This window comes from Molothrus aeneus, chromosome 1 (genome assembly GCF_037042795.1).
Source record: "Molothrus aeneus isolate 106 chromosome 1, BPBGC_Maene_1.0, whole genome shotgun sequence".
In the NCBI taxonomy this organism is placed as follows: Eukaryota; Metazoa; Chordata; class Aves; order Passeriformes; family Icteridae; genus Molothrus; species Molothrus aeneus.
Genome location: NC_089646.1, coordinates 63,068,643 through 63,091,917, shown reverse-complemented (window position 1 = coordinate 63,091,917; position 23,275 = coordinate 63,068,643). Strand labels below are relative to the sequence as shown.

Below are 23,275 nucleotides of genomic sequence, written 5' to 3'. Positions count from 1 at the left end.
TCAGGTGCCTGCTATTCCTTTGCAAAGAGGCCAATTCCCCTCATGGCAAGCCTTTAACTTCTTAAGCAGCTTAACCAGACCAATTGTCTCCTAAAGCTGGGCTTACATTTAGAAACACAAACATACAAACACATATAGATCCCCATTCTCTGTACTTTTTATGGTTTTTTGACTGCAAAGTATTACTGCTCTGATTGTACACTTGCAAAACACAATACTCTTTACTGGACTCTTTAGTCTTAGTTGACAAATTTATCTTTCTGCACAATTCTTTCCTTTCTTTCATGAACTAAAACAATACTTGCTAAACCAAATGTTTCAATAAACAGTTTTCAAGTTAAAAACAAAAAAGAAAAAACCAAAAAACCACACAGAAGACCGACCTATAATACTGCTCAAAAAAGCAAAATTTTTGTCTTTTGTGAGTTAAATCTTGCACATGTTAAACATCCCAACTCAGCCCTAAACAAAATGCTAACGCTTTGGTGGAAGCGCAGATCTTATTCTGCACATCTACCCCACAAAAAGAGTTACTAATTTTGGATACAAGGTTCCAGCCACACCTTCCACCCTTTGTAGTTCTTACTACTTTGTTTTAACTCCAGTATTCTCACCTCTCCTCTGTCCAGAGATTGACTTTCTGCTGTGCAGCCTGAGCAGTGTAGGAGAGCCTGTCGCTGCCGTGCTGGTGCTGCCTCTCTGGGGAGAGCTGCTGCCGCAGCAGCTCCAGCTCGCGCTCGTACATCACCCGCTGCTCCTCCAGAGCGCTCCGCTTCTCCTCCAGGTACTGCTTCTCCAAGATCTGCACCACATTTTGTACTGGGTCTAAAAAGAAGGGAAGGAAAAAAAAAAAGAGAAAAAAAAAAAAGACCCAGAAAACATGAGAAAATACCATTTCAGCATTACAGGACGCCCATTATTTAGTTGATAACAGCAATCAACATACCCCAGAGTCTGCAAACGCAAATTGCACCCCAAACTATTGAATGTTGCATTAAATAGATAAATCCAAACTAAAATTAAAAAACAAATGGCATGCAAAAGGCTACAACAATAGTTAAGACCCTTGTCTATTGCACATTTTAGTGCTGTGTAGTTATAATATATTCCAGAATCTGAGTGGGAAAAAAAAATGTATGGAAAAGGAAACAAATTAATAAGAAAACAAAGCAAAACACAAGGGAAGATGATGTTAACCAGAGGAGGAAATTACTTAAGAAAGTAAAAAGCAATGTACTTTCTCTGTTTTGGAAGAGAATGAAACATGTTGGAGAGCTGCAGATGAAAACCAAGACAAACAAATGGTCTGACTGGTCACACATCACACTGCACTAATGTGCTGCACAGCACTGAGGCAGACAAAATATGTCCCGGGGGGGCCTTCTGCATTTAGCTTTACAAACCCCATTTCATCTTGGTATCAACACAGAACAAATATCCGTTTGGATATTCTATCCTGAAAAAACTGCTTGTGTCAATCAGCTAGGGATAAATCTGAAGTGCATTCAAATAAATGAAACATTACTCTGTTCCCAGGGTTAGGTCCCATGCCAGCCTGTGCCTCTGAAAGAGCCATTTAATAGAGTAAGCTCTATGTACCACCAGTCTATATACCTGGTTCATGCACACATCTCTTGAAGCTCAAATACAGCAAAAAAAAAAAGTCGTTTGCAAGAGGACCAATCTAGACAACTGAGTGACAGCATACCACCCAACAGATTGCTGACTCTGTACACCACAGGAGGGAGGGAGAGGAGTCCCAAAGTTGGAGCGGTGGACTGCTAGAGGAAGCAATACTGCAGCTCTATGACATGCCAGGAGCCAGGATTTTCAAATGCAAAGAACTTCAGCTTTAAAATAACTGTTTGTTATACCTCTTCCATTTCATTGTTAAACTAAAAAAAAAAAAAGAGCTACTGCAATTTAAGAATGCCAGTCTATTGCAAAGGAGGGAGAAAAATAAACCTAGATTTAATTACACTGTCCCATTTTGGAACTAGAGGTGTGCCACTCAAAAAAAACCCCACAAAACCAAAAAATACATCTGTGTGATTTAGTTATAAACTAAAATCTTCCATTTGCTTTTTGCAAACACTTCTACAAGTTGCTTCTGTGGCCCTGGCCTTATTCATGGAAGAAATCACTAGCTTCACACAAAGGCATCACAAATACCACCACAATGGTAATTATAAAGCACAAAGTTAAAAATCAGTCAGTATAAATAGCAACCAAATAGCAAACTAGTGATGCATAAAAGTGCCTTAAAATAACTAGAAATATTACTTTTTAGTACATGACATTCTCAGAAAGAAGTTAGCTATTATTAGCTTTTAAACAGTGCAAAAAAAAAAAAAACCCCGACTGAACCAAATTCTAAAATTCTGGACTACAAACCAAGTTATTAATGTTCATCTCCACCATCATGATCCTCCTAACTCCTCCAGATAACACCAGAACTATCTTAAAATACATGGCCTTTGCTGCATAATTCCCCAAACCAATTTTAGTTATATAGAGGAATATTTGAGAAAATCAGGTATTATGCAGATGATGGAGTAGAGACATGGAAGAAATTAAAATTCCTCTATTGTGTTTGCAAAGACAGGAAATTAATCTAAGGCTGACTCATTAAGATGAGACTTTCCTAAACCACTCAAAGAGCAGCTATGAGTTCAAGAAACAGATTTTTTTAATAAAAGTAAACTTTTCAGCCACCTAGATTTACAGGATCACAACAACCATAGGATCAAATTACACCATGATAAATATTTGGAACAAGATGCAAGAACATAGTATAAAACTTTCCAATTGCAACATAATCCTGTACTGCTTGGGGAAAAAAAAAGAAAAAAAGGTGGATTATGCTTGTCTTGTAATGCAAAAGGTAAATTCACAGTCTTAGAAAAGTTCTTAATTTAGCTTTGGAAAGAGTTTACTGAGAAAACCTTAAGGCTGTCACAGGAAAAAAGTAAAATATGGAGTGAGTTATAAACTATCTAGGTAGAATTTGAAGAAATAAACAGTCAAGATTTTTTACAGTTCAAAAGAACTACAACAGTGTTTAAATTAAATTTAAACACCATGTTCTACAATTTTGGATTCCTCATGCAAAGTCAAATAAATTAAGGAAGATTCTACCCAGTGCCTGCCAAATACACAGCAAATTCCATACAGCGTTAGATGTTCCAAGTCCCAATCCTTTACATATTTATGTGACAAGAGTTCAATGACCCTGAAAAGAATATTCATATGCAGTTAATCCCCTGCAAAATCATAGACTACTAACACAGAACAAAAAGATGTATTTTCTTCACAGGATAAGCAGCGTTTATTACCTTGCTACAATGTTACTTAATTCACATGTGGAATCTGTTAATCGAGTCACACTGATGCTGAATAAATTCCCTAACATTTCTTGCAAGTATATTTCTCTAAGCAAGCTAGAAGAGGGTTATGACACAGGCTGCTTTGCTAAGTTTTATGAAAATCTTCTCCCTGAGCTGTAACAGTTTTGTTTGCTAAAATGAGAAGCTGCCTAACCTAATCACATTGTTTACTTAACCACTGCACAGTATACAAGAATAAAGTAAACTTCTTTGATGCAGTCTATGTTTGACCAGCACCACAAATTAGCAGTACAAAGCTGATCTGACAGAACCCCACAAAGAAAGTTAACATGCTGAAGGAAGGAAAGAATTGGGATGTTTTCTTTACAGCAGTTTTCAAAGTTACACATTTTCCTCAGAGGTTCTCTGGAGCCGGATGGAGTCTGTGACACTGTTGTGCTGGTTACATGCCATAAAAACAAATGTGTTTGCACCCTGGAGAAGCCAGGATATTTATTTAAAGAGGATTATAATTTCAAACAAATCCAGCAAGAGGGAGGAATCCAAAAACCAAAACAAAGGAAAACCAAACCCTCTTGCTTTTAGGCTGTATCTATAAAAGATTATAAAATAATTATCTAATCAAAATTTTTAAATATCTCTTCATTCCCCTCTTAGGACTTCTCCAGAAAATATGTGTAATAGAATTAACAGTCTTCAGTCATTTAGTTATTTCTTCCTCCTTACCCATATTTATTTTTCATTTTAAGGAAGAATAAATAAATGGCACTGTAAGAAACTGCTTCACTTCTTACACAACAAACTGGAAGCCTGTCAGAAAAAAGGTACTTTAGCATTGAGAAAGTGCTGCTAGGTACTGTTTATCTAACTTCAAATCAAAAGAGCAAGCTATGATCCTCAGTGGCACTTGCTTTGTCAGCATTCTATTATCACTAACTACTCCAATTTAGTTAAGCAACACCTATGTGGGAGTGAGCAGAAGCAGCAGAAATTGGGATATGACCCTTCTGAAACAGTGTGACATGTATGACTGCAAACACTTGAAGAAGAAAGAGCTTTAAGGAATGGCAAGGTCTGAAACTGTTCTTGACCAAGACACAGAAAGCAACCAACCAAAACAGACTGGCCTGGACCACAATCAGAAAAGCTTACTGAACTAAAATGTAAAGACACTTGGAATGTTGTGAAGAATTGTTTCAATCAGCTGGATAACAACACATGAAAACCAAAAAATGTGACCCCTTGTTCAAAGAACACTGACTCGTTATAGACTGATACACTTCAGTCAAATCTCCAGTTAGTAACAGGCAGATCAAGCATCAATTAATGCTTTCAGATTTTTCCAGCAGCCTCATGCACAAGTCAATTGAGTTCAAAACCTTTGTCCCAGTTTTGGCACAGATATGAGATGGTTTGAGGCCTTAAAACGGGCAACAGAATCTTCACAAGGGATGACAACACTGAAGACCACCAGGATGGCAGATTCATCTGAAATTCCTCTCCTGGTATGAGTGAATCATAATGAGAATACTTCTGTTATCAAACAGCAATTTCATATCAATTTTAGTGACCTGATCCTGTAACTCACACAAGCAATCTCATTAAAAATGAAACTGTAAAAAACCTGCAAAGTATTGCTGCTTCAAACATATGAAACCATCATGCTCATTACTCAATGGCAAAACAGACAAAGTAAAACAATAAGAGGAGACAAAATAAAAAGTAAATGCTGTATTTCAACATGCAAACCACAGCAAACCATGGAAATACTGTGAAGAGATGAAGAAAGGAGAACAGAAAGCAATGAACCACCATCTACTCTGTCCTCTTGATCAGGGACCAAACCCCAAGGTAGTTGCCTCTCTGATTTTGTGTATTTAAAACACCTGTACAAAGCATTCCGTAGTTTACCAAGTTTTTCAGCATTTCTTTATACTCTATTGTATCACATGAACTATGACCTGCCTTCTGGAAATCATGAAAAAGCCATATTGTTTTATATACACCTTACCATTATTTTATCTATATTGTATCTTAAAGTGCTGTTCCAAGAAAGCATCACAATTTGTTTTAACAAAGACTAAATGAAATATTAAGAGTGATCAAGAGCTGAAAAACAAGCTGACATTTGCCTATTGCTTTGCCATCATTTCAATGTTTTTTTAATAAGGTTAAAATGGCGTCAGTAACATTTGATACAAAAAGGAGGATGAAACTAACTGAGCCATATATGGTGCACCCCTTTTTTCTACAGTAACTCACAAAAACAAGAACTTTGTAAACTTGGATGATAATTTGACAGGCATATGGTAACAACTCAGCTGCACTATAAAAGTGAGTAAGTAGAGGTACAGGCAAAATTGTGTCAGGGCACAAACCAACTACAATCCTGTGTGTGTATTTATACCTAGGTGCACATTTTTTTTAACATATCTATATGGTTATATATGTGTGTGTGTGTGTGTGTGTGTGTGTACATATATATATAGTTTTTTATATATATATCTTATCCTGAAAATCCTCCAAAGGCCCCTGGAACGAGTGTATTGCTTGTTTTACCCAGAAATTGAGTTCCAGACTGAATTTGTTAGATAATCCAAAAGAACATTTTTATCTGGCAGTTGCCTTACCATTACTATTCAGTGTCTTCATAATAACTTCCATTTGTGCAAACTCATAGTTGTAGTCTGGTTCTGAAGAAGCTTCACTAGCTGCATCCAGATCATGCTCTCCTAAGGAAGTTTCTTTCTCAAGGTCTTTCAGCCAATCTCGACGTTTCCTCTTTGGTAAATTGATTCTGAGTGAAAATGGAAATTCAGTTTATAAAAAAAATTATCTAGAATAACGAAAGGAAAAAAAAATAGGCTGAATGTAAAATGAGTGGAATATAAACATCAACTATTACCTAAAAAAATGGTTGTTTCCCCATAATATTCTATCTCCATGCCATAACTGAGTGGCAGAACATACCAGTGCACCATTTACACAGGATCTGAAAGAAAAAAATACAACTGCAGTGAAATCCTGAAAATAAAAGATTGAAGAGTTGCAGTTTCTCCCAACTACTGACAGTCACTTGTTTCATATGGTAACAAACTAGCTAGTTTCTTATGAAAGGATCAATGGGAAAGTTACTGGTCTGATTTCTATTGTCAAAATTAGCACCTTTCCCCTCTGCCTTTGGCTGGTAGAACTCTTCAGTAAACATACAGACAGGGTTGATTTTGTTTGCAAAGCTTTCTTTAAATGCCTGTTTCTTAAACTGGGTCACTGCCTGTTTCTTATAAACTTATAAAATCCAAACATAAATGTATGCAAATCCTACTGATAGAGCTCTCCAAGATACAACTTAGTCAACACTGAGTTGTAAAACATGCTGTGAACAGATTCGGCATTCACGCATAAGAGAAGATTCTTAGATCCAAGTTTTATTCTTTCAACAAACAGAGTCTCTATTATTAACAAGGGTCTATTTTTGTGAACATCTGGTATACTAGTGTATTTCTTTATATTTAAGTTTCAATCACAAAATGGGAAAAATTGAGCTCTTGAACTTTTGCATGTGTGAGTCACAAAGCAGAGTATTTTATTTGAAAGGGGAAAAAGCTTCAGAAAAATGAAAAAGGCTTTTCAGATGCAGCATTCTCATTTCAGCAGTCTCTCTCATGCAAGTCAACACAAACACATAAGTATTTCATTTTAAATCAGATCTTTTTATAACTTTTTTCAATGAAATTCTGGTAGCTAAATTTCTGTTGATACTCGTATCTTAAGAACAGTTACTTAAGCATTGCAGATCAGACATGAGTAAAACAAAATATGTTTTTTTCCACTGACATGTGCCCTTGTTCCTGCCAGTCAAAATGACTGATTTCCAGTATAGTAACTTTATCACCACAAGCCTGAACCCCATCTGTTCGAAATTTTGTACTGTAGGCTGCAGAAGAAAAATACAAATGCATTTCACTAAAGGAAGACTGAAAGAAATCAGATTTTTATGTGTCTCTCAAACTTCAGTTTCTCATTCTGATACTAATCTGTACATTATTTAGATAGTCAAATTTCAGACAAGCACATGACTATTAACTAGGACAAAGGTACTGTTTTATCACATGCTATTGAAGATCAAGTGACAAAGACATTTACAATTCCACCCAAGGAGCCACAGTGGCCCTGGAATGAAAAATTATTAAAATACAGAAGTGGAAACAAAAGGTGAAGCGTTACTTTACACTGCACATTAACAAGACAAAACAGTAATTAAGGATTTAGAAAATAATTCAGGCCTTTAAAGCACCTCTTCCTCACAAAATATTGAACTTTACAACAGGAACTACTGATGAGGCACCATTTATTCTCTGCCATCAAGACACAGGCTACTATCCCGTCACACAGGCCAGGACAGCCAGCAGCATCTCAGGGATCTCATTACTATCCAAGATACAGACAAGCAATGGCCCCTCTCTCCTACCAAATACCTTCTTTAGATGGCTTATTCCAAGCCAAACCACTGATAGCCTGTTCCCCTGCAGAGTGGGGGGGTGAGTGTTCACATGTGTAGGGAAATCTTAGTTTTAATTGCTGAATTTCCCTCTAAGTATCTGTTTAATCAACTGTATTGAAAATACTCATTGATCAGAACATAAGATACTTCTGTCTGTGTAAAATAAAAATGCATGAAAGTCACTATCTGTCAAAGAAAAGCAAATTTCCATTTCAATGGAAAGCGCTGCTGATCTTCCTTACCTTGCATTTTCTTTTGGTGTGAGTGTAACTTCTCCATCTAAAGCAATATTAATCTCACAGTGTTCTGGTTGGATTCCTATACCAAAGAGCTGAATATCCTGAGAGGTATCTGCACCAACTCTTGTGTGATCCTAGAAAACAAGCTGTTACTAAGAGACAAGCAAACTACCACTGTTGACACAACTAAGAAAATATTAGCTGAAGTGCTGAGACTGCACAGTTTGTGTGTCTGTCGAGCAGAAATGGTGCCACAGCAGATCTGAAGACTGCAACAGTCACACACAAACCGTTGTTCTGCTCTGAACTTCATCTTCACACAGTTTTAGCTAAAGCAAAATGAAGCAGTTGACACACAAATTCTGACTAAAAAGTATTCTCACACTATGCCTGCATGCATACATTAAGCACAAAAACCAGAAGAAAACCAGTCATGTCATATAGGCATAATTAGGAGAACAGCATAGATAGTAAAACAAGGTGCAGAGTTCTCTGCTTTTGTGAAAACAGCTATACAGCAACTCAACTGAACATACTAAGCTCTACATAATTCCAAGTCATATTTTAAGTTCTGCTGGCACTGTTTATTTTATTAGTGTTTGAGAGGTTATGTTTTATTTGCTGCTGTTCAAATACACAAGCCCTCCCTCAGCTACCAAAACAGAAGAGTAGCTATAAAAACAGAAAAAATACTCTTTCATATATTATTGACAAGCAGCTCACATTTCCCTACAAACCTTCTAGGTTTGAACTTGACACTTCTTCACTCTGGCATGGGAAATGCAAAACAGAATGGTATGAAAGCTAACAACACTGGGAAAATACATTTCTGTAAATTTTTAACAGTGCTTTTTTAAACCCCCTCTCTCATAAGCTTTCCTGTCATTGAAGACTATGTTATTCTTACTGATTACTACTGATCATCATCTCTTTATTATTAACTCTCCATATATTTAAAGCAATTCCCAGCTCCCTAACAAAAACAAGCATCTACCATTAAGCTCCTGCTTGAAGTTCAGGCCAGAAGACCCCTGGCCAGGCACATCGTGCCTGGAAAAGCTAGAATTGATCTCAACACTGGCCCACACTGAGCATTTCTCCTACTGTTGGCAATCAGATCAATTAGGAAAACAGTGAAGCTGAGCTGCAAAGGGAAAAAAAAAGCCTAAACAGCAGGAGGAGGCATATCCTATTTTGCTGCAGCAAAAATAATCTACATCCCCTCTGAATAAATTAGAGCTAGAGATTCAAAGCAAGTGTCCTTCCATTCTGTGTAAATATCCTGTTCACATCCTTACCTTTAAATAGTAAACTAAAAGCTCATTGAGTGCAGGGTCTGCATTCAGGTTCACCAGATAACACTTGTCATCCCCAACCTTGATACCTGAAGACTCAAGGGAGATTCCCATGCTCTCCAGTTGTCTTTGCCTCTCCTGCAGGAACAAAAATAGGTTAATCTTGCCTGCTGCAATGTGTAGGGACAAGCACAGAGCAACTGAAGCTGAAGATGCACATGCTGAGTATGCATTCTGTATATCACCACCAGACACTAGTCAGATACCATAAGGTCAGTAGAATTGATTTTTACACACCAACCATAAAAAGTTAGATGTAATCCTCTAACACCTGCCTCCCCAAAGTGGAGCTTAATTAAGCAGTCCTATTAAATGTATTAGACTTAGCTGCACAGCTCTATTGAGTTTATTAAACCTATATACAAGTAACACAATGTGGCTTTGAGTCTTTATGTTAGTAAAAAATGAAACTCAGTTCCAATTACTTCAAAGATAATCATAGTCATAGATGATTTAGAAAGTAGCATGCCATAGTTGAAGCTTATTCTTTTGCAGTTTCATTATTAATTCAGCTAAAGCACTTATTTGATCACGTGAGTCTTTTTTTGTTTTTTGGTTACAGTTTGAGTGTTGGGGTTTTTTGTTTGGCTGGTTAGGTTTGGGTTTTCCCCATGCCCCTTTTTTCTTTTTTTAAAATTTATTTCAACAGTGTTTGCACCAAAACATACTTCTGGAATATTAGGACCAGAAAGAGAAGCCAACACCACTTATTCTTTGAGCTATGGATGAAGCAAATGATGGAAGTGTACAATAGAAGCCAGAAGGGGTTTTTTTAATGCAAAAAAACCCAAAAAAAACCAAAAAAACCCCCAAAAATTTGTGACTCCAAGTACACATTCTCCTTTTCTGGTTAGAAATCACTAAAAGCAAAAGCAACAAATACTACCCACAATTCTGATTCTTCTGCAATTCTTCACTTCCTTAGTCACTTCAAGGGAAATATGTCCACGGTCTCACTGTGGTCTTATAAATAAATGAGCAACCCAAACATATTTTGATGTTTTATTTTAAAATCAAATACTGGCTTTTATCAGTGCTATCATGACACTGCTAGATTTATGCTAAGAAAATCTAGACTTAAAAAAAAAACACCAACAAACAAACAAACCTACTCCAAACTACTCCAAAACCAGAAACAAGGGGAAAAGACAAAAATTCAGAGACATTTCAAATAGGTGGTGGGAAAACAGCATAGTCCACTAAAGCTCCTGAAGTTCAGCTGACTAGTACTATATGAGTATCTGGTTTTCCTCCTAAAAATTTCTGAAGTACCTGTGCAATTTCTTCTGTTTTCCTTAGCTTTTCTTCCCAGGTGACTGTCAGCTCTTTTATTAGTTTTTCTGATTCTTCCAATTTTTCCTTCAGTTCTGGCGCCTTCATGGCCTAAAAGGTAGAAATTAGCAAAAACCCTCAGCTACTCTTAACACTGCAACATCCACTTGATGGAACCTGAATAGAGCAACATAATATCAAATGCAACAAGTATAGATTGTTACTATGTTCCCAGGTTTTTCAAGGTAGAAGTTGAAGAAATAGGAAACTTGCAAAGGAGGAGGACAGAAACCACCTTTGTTGGATCCAGATCTGAAATAGCTGAAGATTGACATAGCTCCAGAGTTAATGGAAGGAACAAAAATCTCTGGGCCTGGCCACTCAAACTTCACTGTCCGTATAAAAATATGTGAGTATTTAAAAACTTTAATTCCTAGTGATCTGAAGTTCAAGTGCAACATCTTTCTTCCAACAGTAGTTTCAAACACAAATTCCTCTACACATTTAGCCTTCCATTCCATCCTGGTTTTGTAAGTGTTCTTAGAGTTGCATTGAAGCTTTCAGACTGACCCTGTTGAATACCTTCAAAGGAAGGCATGTTCTGGAGCTAACAGGCTTCTCATTTCACAACAGGAAACAAAAGCAAAGGGCTTAAATATGTCCAGTGCCAAGTAACAATTGAACAGGCTGGCCTATAACCCTATATAACTCTTTTTAACAGAAGGTAGAAGAGAAAACACTTAACAAAATAATTTGTAAGACTTTGGACACCTTCCTACTGATTGTGTTCAGCTGCAGCCTGCCAACATGCTACAATAATGTTTTCCGAATTAAAATAAGGGCTTAGAACAGGTTTTTATTTATGAAAAAAGTGAATGCCTCCCTTTCCTTAAAGAAGATTTTCCCACTTCAGTCTATAAGGAAGTGTTCACATGAATAACACTATTCCTTAAATAATGATGAAATTTAAACACCACACAAATTTACCCTCAAGCACAGTTCTGCTCCTTTTCCATCAGTATTTTATGTCCTTCCTGAAAAGATCAAAAATATTTTCAAATCTATTAGGTACCTAACTTGTTCAGATATCCTGGATACCAAATAAACTATCCTACCTGGATACTTTATTCTTCAAGTAGAAGTATAAATCTAAGATAATCAAACACACAGTGTCAACTATTAAGGCAGTGAAGCAAATGGTTGATGTTTTTTAGTGCTCCATTTCTGACAATTTTTAATAGATTTTCACAAATGTCAGAGAGAAATGCCCCCTGAATTTTGTTGTCCAATCACATACTTATGACTTTTCACACTTTTCCATCTGACATTATGTATAGTCCACCAATGCATAAAAAAAAATTCTGCTAGTAAGTGGGTCTACACAATGAAGATGTAATCTAGTCCTTATCTGTGCTGCATCAATTATTGCTTGGCCTTAAGTTCCTCAAGAACTGAAAAGGGTCACCATCAGTACAATGTTGTCCTCATTTAAAAGTTATTAAAGATAAGCATACATTATGCTGGCTTCAGGAAAAAAAGGTGAATTATTTTGTTAAAAAAGGAAAGAAAAAAGAATGGGTGCAAGACTCTTCCTTTCCACGTTTTGTAAGAAAGCTAGTCTTCTACACAGAATGTGACAGTTCCTTGAGAAACTCATTTTACATTTTACTGTGTATGAGGTTACCTCAGCTTGTGAGAGCTGTTCTTTCAGTTTTTCAACTTCTTCACGTAATTCTCTGATGACCCTAGCATTTGGATCTTCATTCACCACAGCATGATTAACTATCCTTTTGGCTCTGTCTGCATATCTCAGAGTTGAGAGAGTTTCTTCATAGTTGTCTGCTGCTGGACTAATTGTGGCTATCATAGCAGTTTGGCTGTTGCCTCCCAAGTTGTCCTGTAGTGCAGCCACAGAAAGTTCAACAGTTAAAAATTGTTCTGAGACTATACAGTGTCTTCACAAAGAGACTTAAAATACTTAATAAAGGTACTGAAAGTACTATTTAGGCACTGAAATGTCCTCAGGATATAAACTAATCTGTGTGTTCCATAAACATTTCTAGCTACCTCTACCACCTTTGATTCCATTACAACTGAAAATAGTCAAGTAGGATTTTTTTGAATTAACACAAGATACACTTAGCTGTCCATTTCACTTGGAATAACATAGCTATGAGAGCTCCTTCACTCATTTCTTTAAAAAGGATGAGAAGTCAATGCACACAGAGGCATACTACAATGTTCCTACAAATGAGTAAGCTGACATCTTGTGAACATGGTGAACAGAAAATATAAATTACCTTGAGAAGCCAAGTGAGTACAGAGTCTCTGTAAGGCACAAACTTATTTTTCCCCTTCCCTGCTGCCTGGTCAGCAAGTGATGATATAACCAATCCCAGTGTTGAAAGTGATCTATAAATGCAAAACAGCAGAACAGTTTTAACACATATTCTAAATGCAAATTAAAGAAAACACAGAAAATAGGGATTGCTCTGCAGAACCTCACATCTAATTTTAAAAAATCATAGAATAATTTAAGTTGGAAATGACCACAAGAGATCAGCTAGCCCATTGCCCTGCTCCAAACAAGGCAGAATACTTCTTTAAAGTTACATATTTGGAGGAAAAAATCTGGTATCAACAGTGTTTCATCATAGGTGGTACTAAGATCATATTTCAAAAAGACTGAGACTATGTTGAAATATTTAGAATAGTTTGAAAAGTCTAAAATAGACTGCTTCAGTACATGAGAAATCCCTGCCCTTGATTAGACATCTACCTTTTCTCAGAGGATAAAAATCTTTCTGATTTGGACGCAGTCTCATGACAGTGTTACAAGTCAGCGCTGGCAGCACAGCAAGAACCCCTGTGCTGGGAACAGTGTTTGAGAATGCTGTTTAAGAATGCTGACTCAAATGCCAACTAAAATGAAACAATTCTCCAGCCATACGAAGGCAGCCTCAGAACAAGTCCAGCTCTGGCCTGGGAGTACTCATCTGCCTGGGGAGGCAGTGACCAGCCATAGAAGGCTGCTGATCAGAAGAGGCAGATTAGGAGGTCCCTTGACAAATGGGTTGGGTTACAATTGAGGTAGAGCCTCAGCAGCTTCTTCTGGGGGACACAGACCAAATGAGCTCCCACTTACAAATGTGCTGCACAACTGTGAAAGAGAAAAGCCCCCCAAGCTGCTTAGCAGACAGCTGAATCCCAAACAACACTCTAGAAATGTGAAGAAAACAGCCAACTCATGCATTTTGGTACATGTACAGCTTCTACCAACTGGGGTAACTGTGTCAGCAATCCACCCAAAGCATATGTGCGCTGCATTATGTAATTCTTATACAACCCTGTGTAAATTTGAAGTGACATCAGGGCTCTTGGGGTGAGTATGTTTAAGATAATGAGTTTGTTGAGCAGCCTGAGAGCATTAAACAGCTGCCTAAAGGGTTTTAAAGGAGACACCGCTGAAGCCTAAGGAATGCTGGGTCTGTCACATTCCTACTCAAATATCCAGCTACTTTCTATAAGTACCAAGGAAAAATCTTCAGCAGCATTGCAATTGGATAGTCAAATAAATCTTTAATTGTACTGTCCCACTCCACTCTCTTGTGTTTTCTTTTCAAAGAAGCAATACTATTTTGGTTTATAGGCAGCATTTGCACATATTTATAACAGAGCCTCAGTGCTGCTTGAAACCGCCACTGGTTTAGAAATAGCACTTAGAAAATTATAAAAATGTAGCAGAAGAGGATTTTAAGGAAGATATCCAAGGGTAAGTTAACAAGAATCATTCCAAGTGCCACAAAAGGTATCCTATATTGCATATAAAGACAGCATAGACCTGGGAGCAAAATCAAAAGAAATTTAAGGAAAAGCTAGGTAGGTAATCTGAACTCCCAAGAGAGCACTCTATTTTGTAAATTTGCCTGTAGGATAAGTTTCTGATTCACCTCTGAAAAATTCATAGCAAAAATAGAAAGTTAAGTTTAGTTTTGTGGCCTAAAGAAAAGCCTAATAACCTCTGAACGTTTGTGAGAGGAGGATAGAAAAAAACAAGAATTAATTCTTGCCTCCAGCCTCTGATCTCCACAGAGAGAGATGACAGCATGCTAAAAATGCAGGAGCAAACAGTAGGATGCTCCATGCTGCTCTATAGCAACCTCCTCCAGCACAACTGAAAAGCACCACCAGCACACTCCCAATGGAGCATAAAACTAAAAAACTACCTAGACTACTTTCCTTGTTTAAATGAGGGGAAGTATGAAAACCAAAGCCAAACCCTGAGGGAGGGGGGAAAACGGACAGTCAGAAGGGAAGTAGGAAGAACAGAGATTCAAAAAGATCTGTGATTGAAAACTATTTCCCAACTGTGCTGCAACACCAGTTTGAGTTATGGGTACTGCATTTTAACGAACAGGAAATTATAAGGTATAGTTTATTACCATGGGATTAAAAAATGTGATATTACTGCTCCTTACAAATACTGATCTTATTTTAAGAGTAACATTTACAATAAAAGCCAAACTAGAATAATTTATGTAATTTGCTTGAGATTTCATAATACAAAGCTGTTTAAAGACTTTAAGAGTAGCAGCAAAAGGAATGGCTGCCCAACAAAATAATTACAGGACTCATTAGCTGCTTTGCTTTTTGCTGGATGATGCCTCAGAGATCTGTCATTACTCTGATGCTATCTCACGGTACTTACATAATGAATCAACCAGAAGTCCTAAGCCCACAGCACACAGCAGACTGAGTCACTGCAGAAGAAGCAGAGTGGACTTGCTGCAAGATTACAGGAAAGTGCCATTTCTGCACAGTGTCTTATCTCCCTGTCCCTGTTCCTCAGACACCAGGCTGTCCTTGCTAGTGGGCAGTGGGAAGCTTGCACACTCACACCACAGGCCTGGGCCAGAAGCATTCAAAAGGAAGTGGCACTTCCTCATGACAGGGAAACAACTCTGTCCCTAAGTGACACCCATTCATGCTACTTCTGTACAATTTAGAACCAAACACTTCAATGAGCAGAACCCACTTTTCTATTAGTTAACTCTGAATACTAAAACCCTCCCTCAAATCAGCTTGGAGCCAGACCTGTCCCAATCCATCCCTTGCCCCCACCTACATCATTTTTTTGCATTCAAAAGTTAAAATGACAACAGCTATGATTTTACTAATCAGAGGTAAAACTGCAGACTGCTCACAGAAAGTATTTTTTTTGTAGCCACTAATTGACAGATTGTTTATTCTGCTTCCTCCTACTACTGTGTTCAAGAAGTTCTTTGACTACACCACAAAGAGTTGTTAAGCACCTCCTTTTCTGTACTGGGTATGGGAAGTAGCACATCCTGGGGAGGAACAAGCAAATCCAGCTTTCCTATGAGATATGGCAAATCTCCCAAAAACCTCCTTTACTAACTCTGTACCAGCTCTGAGGAAAAAAAAACCAAGTCATCTCTATTACAACTTGATGGAGATGTTGACACAAAATTACACAACTCTCAGTTGCTTCAGTAAGTGGGAGAGCAGCCCCTCTCTGCAACATGCTGTCCTCAAGAAGGAAATAATGTTTTCAAAAGGAAAAGTTGTGGGACCAAGGTAACATCTAGCCACAGCTCTAGCCAGTTTTCATCAGAAACAAACGGTACAGACACTGAATAAACAGGCACATTATTTCCACATTCTTCTTCAAGGCAATAAACCATAAAACTAGCAGCAAGTTTACTTGCCAGCAGCTCCATTTTTTATCTCATTAAACATAACACATGTCACTGATATATGTTACTGGGGTTTTTTATAAAAGAAATATAATAAGAAAAGGAACAGACATAGTAAGGTATATGGTTTAAATATACCCTATCACTCCAGAAAAAAATATTACCTTTCTCTAATGAATAAGTTGCATCATACCCTAAAGAAGATTGCACACAATGTCCTCCAAAGAACTAGTCTGACTAAACATGTACCTCTATTTTTAGGCTTTAAAAAGTCAGACTTCATTAAAGCTCCAACAGCAAAACTCTAACAGAAGACACCAAGCACTAAGAATTCTCTTTTGCCTATGAGTTCCAAAAGAGATTTCAAATAGAGAATGTTAAATAAATGGACTAAGTATTACAGATTTATATCATATAAGAATGTAATTGAATGGAAAATGTAGAGCCGTCTCGTTTTCTTTTTAGAATACCTTTTACAGAAATGTTTGGTGCTTTTATCTGAAATTCTGTATTGTCAGAAGTTCAGCATAGGCAAAAAACACCCTCTCCTATTGCATTGATACCATACAAGTTTAACACTGAATAAAGATCCTAAAAGGAAAAAAAAAAAATTGAAATCTTTCTGTATCCATAGTTATATTTGCACTTTGTTAATTACTGTTGGGAGAGGGGGCATTTGAATTCTTTCTCAAAAATTAGAAAAACATTTAATTTCACCTTTGTTTATGCAAAATACAAATACAGTTTCGAGTAAAACTGATCTGAATTTAACTAGGAACCTGTGGGGTAAGGTTACAGCGTCTGCCATTAAGCAAAGACAGCCACATCATTTTGTTTCATAAGAACTATGCCAACGTGGCTACCAATATGATGCATTAGACACAAAGCAGATCAGAAACTAAGCTAGAAAGAGGAAAAAATGTCCAAGAGGTAAATTTGAATCATTGTTAAGTATGCATGCTGCTCATACACACATTGTGCTGTCATTGTTAACATAAAATACAAAACATTTTGTAACATTTTGAAATAAATTGAAAAAGCAGTAGCTTTTAATGTAACAGTTACACTCTTTTTTTCCAAAAAAATTAGTATATTTAAGACAGCAGTAATAGTGTGCTACATTCTTGCTTTTGGACAGTAATACAGTAATTATGGCTAAAAAAAAGTGCTTTAAAACTTGTCATTGCTTGAGCACAAATGCCCAAGGCAATGCTAAACCAACACAGCTTCATTCTGATCCGATTTTCTCAAACTGTGCATTATACACTTACATAATTTAATTCATGTTGGAACAAAGCCATTCAACTCTGCAACTTTGCACTCTTCCTTAAGCAGATGATGAGGCAAACACATGAGCCTGGGGACAGGGTGTATAAATGAATCACAAAAGGTATATGCTTAATTAAAGAGCACTGCTGTCACTTTTTCCAGATAAAATTCATATAGCCTTCATCTGATCTGAGTCAAGTATGAATCAGGATCCCTATGCCAATGTCAGGAAACACATGCTGCTCAGCACAGAGCAGCTGAAAGAGCCATATTGAACTGCTTCTGATGAAGCTCATTTGAGCTGACTTGTGGCAAGCATACCAAGAGGAGGCCAGGGAACCAACAGTGATTTCTTCAAGATCAGGGCTCACAGACTGTGTATGCCAATGCCTTACTTGTTTATGTTGCTGCCTTCCTTCAGGCGCTCTCCTGCAGCTCCTGTTTTGGACACTCTCTCGCTGCCAGCCAAATCCACCAGGCTGATCTTGCTGACCTTCTCTCCAGAATTCTGCAGAGATGGGACATGGGAGAACAACAGCTAAGAAACATTGGCATAAAGTACCAACATGCTTGACACTGGCACCATGAAACACTGGTCTTCATAATAATGTGGGTAAAGTATCACATTTGAGACATGAGAGAAGAAGGAATTGTCAGAAGTCTTACAGATCTTTGAAAGTCACCCATATATTTTCAAGTAAAGGCCTGAAGCACCAAGGAACCAGAACCAGCCATGTGGTAACATCAATCACCTTATGGCAGAGTAGGCCATTAAAATACATTAACTCCAGCAACAGTTAAGACCTAAGAAAGTTTCATGGTGTCAACATAATCTTAAAAAGTGATCCAACTGTTTGTTTTATGTGGTGTGCTTCCTCGCTCTTCCAGGGTTCTCTCAGTCTTGATTACTGGACTCCATGTTATCAAAAGTCAAAACACAGTTAATCAGATGATTTATGTGTATGAGAAAGGAAGAAGTATCCACCTCAACTTCATAAATTAATCAACAGAAATACATACACCAGACTGCAGGTCATAGAGTGTCTGAGTCACTATAATATTGAACACGGCATGAGAGCGGCTGCTTTCTTCATTCATGTTGGTTGCAGCAACTGTTCGAGATTTGTTTCCCTCTGACATCAGTGACTCAATATCCTAGAGCAAAAAGAGTAAAAAGGGATGCTAGGATAAAAGCAAAGTATCGTGCTTGCTAAACAAAATCCCCATCTAGATGGAAGGGTGTGTGGGAGAGACGAAGAAAGGAAGGTAGAAGTAATGAGAAAATTCTTTGCACATTTTGAGATGTATTGCTACAGAGGCATATAAATCCACAGAACAATGTTAAATCATATCTCTGTTTTAAGTGCTGCACTTAAAGCCCAGCAACTACAGTCAATTCACCTTTTCCTTATCCTCTGCTGAACTATGTTGGTGACATCCATATTACAAATCATATTGTTTAATGCCAGGAATCAGGCCAGCACAGATTCACCTACACAAGTGAACACAGGGCATCTGTTTACTGACCTGAATTAATACTATCTTCACTTAATTGGCTCAAAACATTACCTCACTTCAACCTGTACCTTCCCACACGTGCAAGACAAAGACAACTATGCAGAGCCTGATATATGTGCTTACTGAGTCTTCCAAAACCGTTTCAGAAGTCATCAGCCAAAACCTAAGCATGAACAGCACGTACTAGAATTTGCACAAAGGAGGTGTGTTTTCAAACTAAGCAATTCACCAATATAGAAGCTGCAAAAGCAGTTTTTATAACTGTATAATATGCACAGATACTGCAGAAAAAATTTTAAAACCCCAAAACATAAAAAGAAAGACATAACACTACACAAATAATTAACTTTTTTTAAAAAACACTTCCAAATCAGATTTCCAAATCTGTTTCCTCATAAAAAGAAACTCCTACACAACCCATAAAACTGCACTGCTTTAATTATTTTCATTGTGCCTACAGTGGTTCATTGGCTTCTACAATACTAATTTATTTGAATGTGTTTTGGTAAATCAAGTGGGCTTAGATGCTGTTATGATTTAAGTTATGAATTACCTATATAAAACAGAATGTAGTACTCAACAACAAAGTCAAATTCATGCTGAAAGATTAATATAATTATCTTAGAATCCTCATATTTCCTGTGTCAAGCAAATATTGTGTTCATGGCATACATTACATGCAGTGAAACTGCAAATTATGAGATACCATTACTGTATTTGTAACTAACATAAGGACAAACCCAGTGCTTCCACATGAAATAAATATTCCTGAAGAATTAGAGACGATCAATCCAATGGCCAGAGACCATAATCACTCAAGAATATCTAGATAGACATTCGTTTACCTCTTCTGAGACTCCTACTGCTCGTGTACATAGGTGTTATTTATAAACTTGTCCTTGGTTTAGATTTACCTCAAAGTTTGTAACAGCCAGCTGAGACAGGCCATCGACATACGGACCCAGCACCTTGTGCTCTCGGACCTTGAGGGACTGCCGACTCCTGTGGAATAAAGTACACCTCATGCACAATCTACTCATTAGCATGGAGAGCCAACTATTAACCTAATATGAAATAAGTACCTTTTATATCGCAGAAGTCAATTTATGTCTTTTTTAATTGTAACAGGAAGAAGAAAGTATTTCAGAATTTGTAACTCAAACAATAAAGAGTCAAACCAATCTATTCAAAACCAGTTTTGATCTATATACATAAATTATTTTTATTGCATCTTCCCATCCCAGTATTTGTGGCTGGAACAAAACCTGAAATGCCTTAATTGGCAGAAAGAATGCTGAGCTAAAAAAAATGGAGACTAAAAACCCTCCCCCTAGCAATTTGCTAAAGCTTCCATTTCTTCTCACATTTTCTATACTTTATTGATACATACCGAGGAGGTCTGAAATCTATCTCGTGAACTAACTTGCACACAACACGTTCAGCAATTATATTCAAGAATTGAAATATAAACCACATATATCAATGCTCAGTTGAACAAGTGTTGTCAAACTACTTCCTGTACACACATCTCCAAGCCAGAGAGCCTAATCACTATTTCTGTGTAGACAAAATAGAAGAAAGAATTCCTAGGTAAATTCTAAGGTGTCACCTTTCCACATTCAAAAAAGTTCAAAATCTAAACCACAAAGACCTAGCTGTAAATAAGCTTCAAATTTCTCCTAGATGATGAAAATTCCTACACAAATACTGCCTGGATCATCTGGCAAAAATACCCCAGAACTTACTCGTATGTGGTCTTGCTTTCTGGTGGTAAAGTACTTCATACAGTATTTGCTTGCATCAGTAGGATGGTATCCTAATGTTTAAATTAATCACACCAGTGATTAACACACATGAATATTCTCTTCTTTCTTGTGTTTGATATCTAATCCTCTCTAAAGAAGTCATATAAACATACATCTGAAAAAACCTTCTCAGGGACTTCCAAAATCCATTCCTATTTTGAGAGTTTAAAGAAAAATACAGAAGGCTGTGGGGGAAAGTGAAGCTACTCACCCTTTTGGGTCGAGCAGATCTCTGACTTTCTCATTGTAGATTTCCATATAGGACACTTCAACTTTAAACGTATGAGATTCATTTTCTTCTACAGAGATTCTCTGAAATAAAGCACAACAGAGCCGTGGGATCAGACCCAGCTGCTCTGCATTGCCCATCATGGAAAAGGATTTTCCTGAACCTAGAAGAAAAAAAGGAGAGGAAAATGCATTAGAATATAATTTCTTAATTATTCATTCATTCAAGCACATTTTAATTCTCTTTTCATTTCTCCAGGAGCATGTATCAGAACATGACATGCTATTCCAGACAGCTAATTCTTTGGACAAGGTAGAGGTAAACAAAAAGAGAAATTATCCTGAACGTTTCTTTCAGTAGGGACATTACTTAGGCCCCTTGGAGCACACTTAAACACTAGAAACTGAGTAAGTCTCCAGTAGGAGACTACTCACTACTCCTTTCAGGCTTTGAAAGAGGCCCCAACAGGTAGCAACCAGGATCATACTGACATAGCTGCTTTTAGGAATTCACTTATCACTGCTTATACTAGTCATATATGAAATATCATGATATTTCAAAGTGCAATTTTTAAATGTTATCTACCTTAATAATTATGTTTTGTTGTTCTCACTTCCCAAGTGCCTAAAGTGTTCTCCCCCTTTAGGGCACTCACCTGTCTGTCCATAGGCAAAAATACAAGCGTTATATCCCTGAAAGGCCTTTTCCAGAATTCCTTCCCCAAGGCACTTGAACACCACTTCTTGACCTAGAAAATAATTTGGCTTATTTTAAATTGTATAACATGCTAGAATTGACCGAAAACAAGAATAAAAAAGGTTTGCACATTATTTTTTATGATTAAGAGCACTGATGGAAACATATTATTCATGCACAACTGAGCAATAAGATCAAAACTGTTGCAACCCGTGTTTAAATACATTGCAGATTATCTGTAAAGTGAACAGTTTTTCAAAAGGTGTCATAGAAGTTGAATGCTTAGAAAATAACACAGATGTCTAAATTTTTTATTATTTCAGTGTAGTTTCTGCAATTAATATGTATTGTTTAATTACTGAGTCCTGTAACAAAAAGAGTCAAAAGAAAGAGTCCTGTAACAAAATTTCAATGAAACCCATTGGTGAGCCAGGACATTAAGGGCACACAGGAACAAGTGGCTGTTCTCTTGGGAACTTGCCTTAAGTTTCACCATAAGCCATTACATTCCCCCTGTAGCAAGGTGATGTTGGAACAAGATAAAAGCATTCCAATGACATTCAGGAAGAAAATGTGTTTTAGGAGGCTGTGAGACCTCAACAGAGTTGTTTGAGGACATATTCTGCCAAATCCATAATTTGAAACATCAGATGCAGAATTTGATAGCTTGAAAATTGGCTCCCTGAGCCAGGCAGATTTTAGATGCACTTCAATCTTTCAGATGTAGAAGATGAAAATAGTCACATTGTTTGTTTGTTTTTTTAACAGGAAAGCCCAGAATTTGTACACCACAAAGAGGGTTAATGTGTTGTCTGCTTTGAGCTTTGATCAGACAATTACACCAGCTGTGTGTACACCCAAAACAAGGAGAGCTGAGCTAAGGACAGTATTTGTTCACCTTCAGGTTTATGGTTTTAAACTTAGATTCACTGCCTGGTGACTTTCTGAACACCTGTGATCAGCTGCCTCTCTCACCTTGGTATGGGAGTTTCAGCAATTATCAGTTGGGAGAAATTATTTCTTCCTGTGGATGCAGTAGTGACTTCTGTACTCTCAAAATGGCATATACTAGCATAAATCTTGCTACATAATTACTTATGAGAATATCCACATTCCATAGCCCAGAGAATTCCTGCAGAACCACCTCTGGAATGACTACAGAACATTTTAGAAGCATATAAATAGGACAAGAAAGTACATCACTTTCATTTTCCTTTCATTATAACCTAATTTCTTTTCTCCTATAAAGAAAAAACTAGTGCAGTGATGTACTATGAAATGATCTTTGTGTCTCTTTCTAGCTGAATTTCTAAAATTCCAAAGT

At 37.1% G+C, this 23,275-nt stretch overlaps 1 protein-coding gene across 1 annotated transcript in view; it reads right to left on the bottom strand.

The window, feature by feature from the left end:
- Positions 1 to 23,275, bottom strand: part of KIF13A (kinesin family member 13A) — a 105,265-nt gene that overhangs the window by 29,532 nt on the left and 52,458 nt on the right. Inside the window, exons 5-17 of the mRNA XM_066558108.1 lie at positions 21,911 to 22,003; positions 21,238 to 21,418; positions 20,136 to 20,223; positions 18,724 to 18,858; positions 18,099 to 18,211; positions 13,018 to 13,129; positions 12,402 to 12,614; positions 10,718 to 10,828; positions 9,389 to 9,523; positions 8,094 to 8,224; positions 6,253 to 6,339; positions 5,978 to 6,144; positions 615 to 825 (exon numbers count right to left, since the gene is read on the bottom strand). Of these exons, the coding sequence (XP_066414205.1) occupies positions 615 to 825; positions 5,978 to 6,144; positions 6,253 to 6,339; positions 8,094 to 8,224; positions 9,389 to 9,523; positions 10,718 to 10,828; positions 12,402 to 12,614; positions 13,018 to 13,129; positions 18,099 to 18,211; positions 18,724 to 18,858; positions 20,136 to 20,223; positions 21,238 to 21,418; positions 21,911 to 22,003 (1,777 nt within the window). The remainder of the gene's footprint in view (positions 1 to 614; positions 826 to 5,977; positions 6,145 to 6,252; positions 6,340 to 8,093; positions 8,225 to 9,388; positions 9,524 to 10,717; positions 10,829 to 12,401; positions 12,615 to 13,017; positions 13,130 to 18,098; positions 18,212 to 18,723; positions 18,859 to 20,135; positions 20,224 to 21,237; positions 21,419 to 21,910; positions 22,004 to 23,275) is intronic.